The sequence below is a fragment of the Centruroides sculpturatus genome, unplaced genomic scaffold (genome assembly GCF_000671375.1).
Source record: "Centruroides sculpturatus isolate CEXI.00-Female unplaced genomic scaffold, Cexi_2.0 scaffold203, whole genome shotgun sequence".
NCBI classification, from domain to species: domain Eukaryota; kingdom Metazoa; phylum Arthropoda; class Arachnida; order Scorpiones; family Buthidae; genus Centruroides; species Centruroides sculpturatus.
The window spans coordinates 237,046-244,015 of NW_019384324.1; the positions used below are offsets into that span (position 1 = coordinate 237,046).

Below are 6,970 nucleotides of genomic sequence, written 5' to 3' on the forward strand. Positions count from 1 at the left end.
ACTTACAATCTCGTTGAGAAGGCTGTCAATTCTTCTTTTTTATTTTATTATTATTATTATTATTATTTTATATATATATATTTATATATATATAATTTCTTCTTTTTTTTGAAATTTTTAGGAAGGAAGCTTTTATAGACAGCGATAAAACTGTCTTCAATATTGGGACACGGTACATAGTCGAGTTTGTATCAATATTATCATTATTTTTTTTCTGAAGCTTTGCTTCAACATTATCATCATCATCATCATCATCATCATCATTATCATCCACATCATCAATATTACTATTACGATCAATATTATTAATTGGATTCTTATTTGTTTTGTTAATCATCATGGTGGTCATCAAAAGGTCATTCAGAGTTTATAGCTTCATATCCGTGTTGTATGGTGTTTTATTAAATTTTTAATATGGTTTAATTATTTTTTTTTATTATATATATATTTTTTAATACTGGAATCGAAAATCCTCCTGACAACATCCACACGATTGATTCTTTTCTACGAAGGAATCCTCTACTTGACCGATGCATACGTGTTTTGGGGAGGGCGGGGTTCTAACCACGAGTTAAATGCGTCCCTGCTGAAGAATAAAAATAAATTTTTAATATAATTAATGTGTTTCTGATGATAATTGTGTTTTTGTTTTCATTTAGAAGGAAAAAAAAAACGTATTTTTTTAATTTTATTTTGTTAATGAGTTTTTAATTATTTTTGTTATAAGAACTGGCATCAACAGGTGCAAAGGTAGATACAAGAAATGATAACGCTAGTGTAGTATAAAATATATAATTTTACAACAACATTCTCTTGATAAATATTATCGTTCGAGATTGTAAAATTCGTAATTTTAAACTAGAAAAGGAATATAAATTATTCAAGAGGAGAGCAAGAAGCTGAAGCATCACTTTCATCTTATCAATGACAATATACTCGACGCATTTTGGTAATTAATAGTATTGTTTAACAGTATAAAAAGCAAATTTAACTAAAAAAAGAATCTCGAATACTTAATGTTTTCACCGTAATTTTACTGTATAATTTAGTTTTATGAGCTCGTGTGTGCTTCACGATTCGAATTACGCAAAACTTGCGGCTAAGTGTTTATGGTTCTATAGCCATGAAATCTATCATAGATTGCATAAATATTCATAAAAGTTGCATGAATGTGTCGTTGAAAGAAGCACTCAATTTTTAATCCATTGCATGAGAAGATTTTTATTCGTGCAATGAAATTGAAGGATTCTTTCAACAACGCATTCATTGCAACAACGCATGAAATCTTAAGATATAAATTCCAATACTTTATACAGTAATTCCTCCAAATATTCCCGATAATTTTTTCGTATTTTATTTCGAGTATTCCTCCAAATTCGTCCACATATTCCCTCCATATTCCTCCAAATATTTCCCCATGTTTCTCCAAATAACCCCCCATAATCCTTTAAATTCGTCCGAATATTCCAACGTATTTCTTTAAAGACGTCTGAATATTCCCCACATTCCTCCTCCAAATATTTTTCGAAAATTCGTCCAAATATTTCCCCATATTCCTTTAAATATTCTTCTACATTCCTCCAAATATTCCCCATATTCCTTCAAATATTTTTCCACATTTTCTTCCAATTTCCTTCAAACATTCCTTCATATTCCTCCAAATATTCCCCCACATTTCTCCATATAACTCCAAATATTCCCCATATAACTCCAAATATTCCCCATATTCCTCCAAATATTCCCCTACATTTTCTTCCAATTTCCTTCAAACATTCCTTCATATTACTCTAAATATTCCCCCACATTTTCTTCTAATTTCCTTCAAACATTCCTCCATATTCCTCCAAATATTCCAACATATTTCTCCATATAACTCCAAATATTCCTCCACATTTTCTTCCAATTTCCTTCAAACATTCCTCCATATTTCTCTATATAACTCCAAATATTCCCCCATATTCCTACTAATATTCCCCCACATTTTCTTCCAATTTCCTTCAAACTTTCCTTCATATTCGTTCAAATATTCCTCGAAATTTTTAAAGACGTTCTTAATTTTCCCGAGAAAAAAAAAACGTGAATTTCCATATTCGATAAGAATAATTTTTAAAAAATATTTATTATATTCCTAGCAAAAAATAAATATTTTAAATCTAGGGGAAAAAATTATTTATTCCAGTTACAGGAAAAATAATTATGAAAAATTGTTTTAGAATATAATAGTTTAATCATAGACAAAAACTAAAATATTCATAAAAATTTGATTTGGAAGAAATGTTTTTTTTCGAGGATAAATTTATCTCGAGAGGGATTAAGATTGAATTCAGCGTGTCGTAACATAATTGGAAAGCTTTTATAGTAACAAAAGTGGAACAGATTCATCCTACATAAAAAAAACTCCTCGAGTATATAAATATATAAATAAGATACTTCATTATAAATAAAACAATGTCAGTTAGGAATATCGTTGCAATTAAGTATCAAAATAATATTTTCGGTTTTTTATTACGTTGCAAAAATATAAAGAATAGTGAGAAATAACTCTTAAAATAAAAAAAAAATAAAAAGCAAACACTATAAATACGTGTAGTAACTTTATAGGTTGATACAAGTAAAATATTTCTAAAAAATTGAATAAAATGTAAGGTGAAAGAAGAAGATAAAACGTCCTCTGCGTTATTCATAAGATATAACTCTAAAAAGCTTTGCAACAATGAAAGAAAATCTGTCTATTTCTATTTTAAAAATCGTTAATTATAGCACGTTCAAATAAATTTCGGTTAAAATCTGTTACATTTGAAATTATTCTATTCACGTGTACTTTATTCCGTATATAGCGGTGATTCTTGGCCTTTTCAGCTGCCTGCACCCTATAGGATTTTCTAATGTGTTTTTGCACCACATTAAAAAATTCGTTAAGCTATTTTACTTAGACTTGTATTCCTATACGTGTATTTCAGTCTAATTCAGACAGGACTTAAGCGATTAAGAAGCACGCCAGTGGATAAAACCACTAAATACATTGGTCGCGATTTCGCGCCTGACCAGCAGGGCTGGCCACGTGGAATTTTCCGGATTTTCTTCATGTGTCTAACATCTATATAGTGCCAATTTCTCATAGAAAGTACTCCTAAGTTTATTGTTGTTCGTAACACGTGTCATCGATGATGCCAGGAAACTAGAAAACCGACGATCGTCCACCGGAGTCAACTACGTGACATCTTACATCAGTAGAAACGTCCCTTTTCTTTTTACATTTCAGGACCTACCTGGTCGTTTCACTTATTCCATAAAACTTAGCCAATTGTGAAAGGCCTTCCAAAAATATTTCAGGGGTTAAACACAAGAGTTTTACCTCTTCTAGGGGGTGTAAGGGAATAAGGCCTTGTTAAGAGGTGTAAGACTCTTCTAGGGATTTAAAACCTTACACTCCTTGAAGAGGTTATCTTTGCAGTTTGAGGGTGTGGCACCCTACACGAGAGTCCCTCATATATAAAATGATAATTAAGGTTTTTCGATAGAGGTATAATAACAACGTTATTGAATGAAACAAATATTTTTTTTGTTACAAAACGCTCGATACAGAAAGCATTACAACCACTCGATGATGAACAATGTAGCTCTTGCTCATTATCAGAACTTTAAACTTATAAGAACATTACTGAAAACGTTGAAGAGGCTTACTAAGAGTCTTTATACAGATAAACTTTAGAAGAGATACTAGTAAAGAATAAATAATTGAAAAACCCTTCACTAGAGCCAACAGGAGGAATCACAAATACTAGAGATATTTAGAAAAAAAAAATGAAAGATAGTTTACGGAGATATGAGGTAAATCTATCTTAAAACCTGAAGATGCCATTTCTTTGTAAGTAAATACACGTAAAAAATTTACCTGCAATGAGTAATGACGCAATCGTTATTGGGGTAATCTTGCTCCCATTGCGTCGTTTCAATATTATTACGAAGACAGTTTCGAGAAACCTCGGATCCCGGAATACTGTTCTGCGTTGCCATCTATAAAGAAACACACAGAAAAAAATAAATAAATAAAATAAAAATGGTTAAACTGCCGATCTGGAAAGGCTGAAGAAAAACTGGGGTTCTTTCTCACCGTGGACATGACAGTGTACGAACTGCTGGAATTCATAGACTGACTGACCCCTTGAGGCTGGATGATTTGTTGCTGTTGTAGCATCTGGTTCGATTGCGGATGTAGCATCTGACCCATGGAATGATGAGACATTGGATGGTTATTGTTGACGGGCTGTGGGACAGTGAAGTACATGTTGCTGATCTGAAGGAGGGATTGGATCAGTCAAGTAAAAAAATACAGAAATTTGTTTGAACTTCGACAAACTCGTTCCGTTTCCCTTTTTTTTTTAAAACATGCAGCTAATTAACAATAACAATACAATATATATTTGTATACATAAAGATATTTTTAATGTTTTAAGCGGTTCAAACAAATTTCTGTATCCGAATGAGTTGGAAAGTCTGTTACTTACGGAGCGCCACATTTGGCCTGGCACTACAGGATGCTGCTGCTGCTGCTGCTGCTGTTGCAGTTGAGATGCCAAAGGGGAATTCCCTTCCATCAGGGATGTTAGTAACGGGGATTTCTTCTGAAGGGGTGACAACATCGACACGTGACCGGGCGATGAATTAACGGGAGATGTGGCTGATGAAGATGTAGGACTGACGGAATTTCCGTACATGACGTCAGACTGATCGGCAGCTGCCTGCTTAAGAAGATGATTTAATTAGAACAAATTACGTTAACTAAGTCCCTCATCCTAGCAAATTTTCAAACTTACCTTCGAGACTAAACTAGCTCTGTAAGCAGCTAAGGCTTTCAAATATTCCTTCTTGGCTGCTTCGGTTTTCTTTTTATACAACTGAACATGTAAAATAAAGGATTTTAATTTCGACATCTTCAGCTAGCCTCACAGTTTACAACTGTTGTGTAGAGTACTTTAGGAAAAGATCAATAGCCTTTGCGTGCTTGCAGTGATTCATGTTCGTTGCTCCGTTTATTATTGCTGAAGGAATTGAATAAAGCCCCCCTACAAATTTATGAGAGTTTCTACAACCGAATACTTATTGATTGATGCAGTTAAATGTATTTATTAATTGAATTTAGACCCGTTTTAATGATTGAATTTATCTCACGTACAAAATATGCTTCATTTTCAGAGCACGATACTACATCAATTTTATCACTGGTTATAAATTATTTTCTGTATCTGATTAGCCTCGATTCATTTATTTATAAGTTTATTTTATCTCGACCAGTTTCACTTTCGTTTTGGGCATAGTAAAATTTATAGCCTTTTTTCAAGGCGTTTCATCTTGTTCTATGCAATTTTTCACTATTAATTATATATTGTATCTTCTCTTTACATTATCTTAATTTGTATTGATTCTGCTAGTTCACTTGCCGGTCCATTCTACTAGTTTATCTTCTAAGAACTTCGTTTCTACGCCTAATAAAGCTTATAAATTGTTACTTCAACAACTAATTTACCTGTAAAAAGTCGATTTTGACTCTTCATACTCCTATAATCCTCAGTTGCGCTGTACCTACCTACCTCTACTGTACTGTGTTCTATTGTACTAACCTACCTCTACATTTAATCTTATTCTTTAACTATCTTCTTTTGTAATTATTTATGCACTTTTATCTTCTAAAATCTCAAATTTTCCACTTAATTCTGCCTGCCTATCTTCACACAGTAACTACTGTATTTCAAATTTAAATATTTAAATCCCTAAACTCATATCGAATTGGATACTAAAGCCTTATTTCTATAAGAACGTAAACATTATAAATGTATAAGTAGTGTTTTTCTCTTGCACGATACATTTTTGCAACTGCAATACTCATAAGCATGAGTCAGTGTGTGTCATCCTAGATTTAATGAACACATGCAACTTTTATGCATTAAAACGATGAGAAACTTGCATATCATAACAAAGTTAATTTATGTAACAAAAGCTTTTTCGATACTTAATTTCACACTACTTTCATTAACGTCGCCGAAAATCCCGAAACACTCGGAGATTGAGCAAATCTGCATTGTAAAGATCGGTAGGAATCGATGCCACTTTGAATATTAATGCAAAATTTTGACAAGAATAGGCAACACTGACAGCTATTCAAGCGTTGTATCCCTCTTTAGCGGATACTAACAGGCATATTACGTGAGTATACCATAAAATATACTGTAATGTCTTTCAATGTTAATGGCATCACCCCATGAGGTGAACGGGTAAAGGCGCCATTTATTTTGATTATGTCCAATTAAACCCGGCAACGGATGGTGAATGACTACAATTTATGGACTCATGGGCATTATTTCTATCACAGATGAAGAATTTTAATTGCCTCGGACTTGGCTTTCTCGGCAATAGCAATTTACACTTGTGTGTGAAAATCTTACTGATAACAACAAACGTTATTACTTGGCACGGCGACGAAAGATGCTTACGGACAGTTTAAACCCATTAGATAGTTTAATGAGTTATTGAGAAATTTTTCTCTGAGTCCCGAGCATTTGTGGCCATTTTAAACATTCATACACTCTTCAAATAAATGTTTTATGATCAGAATAAGCTTACTCCGGCTATCTGGCTTTAGTCGGAACAATTAATTTACTGTTTGGATAAAAATCTCTTGCTTAATTACCAAGCGAAACCTCCCCCCGATTTCAAAGAATAAATTTAATTTGGAAGCAATCTGGCAACATTGTTTACGTTGGGTGATTTATTTTTCACATTTTATGTTTCCTACATTTAAATTAAGCTTTAACGATTTATAAATATCATTTGATGTTTTTTAAGTGATAAATTATTCTTTGATCTAATTCTAACGGTTATTTTTAATTTTAAATAGGATAAGACGCAACGATTTTCATTCATTCCTCAACGTTGCCAGATCCAAGATACTGCACAAGGGACGTCTAAGAAT

General features: G+C 32.6%; 1 protein-coding gene across 1 annotated transcript in view; it reads right to left on the minus strand.

Moving 5' to 3' along the window:
• Positions 1 to 102: 102 nt before the first annotated feature.
• LOC111626585 (TOX high mobility group box family member 3-like) overlaps positions 103 to 6,970 on the minus strand; it is a 126,976-nt gene continuing 120,108 nt past the window's right edge. The window contains exon 12 of the mRNA XM_023370020.1: positions 103 to 586. Within this exon, the coding sequence (XP_023225788.1) occupies positions 520 to 586 (67 nt within the window). The 3' untranslated portion in view covers positions 103 to 519. The remainder of the gene's footprint in view (positions 587 to 6,970) is intronic.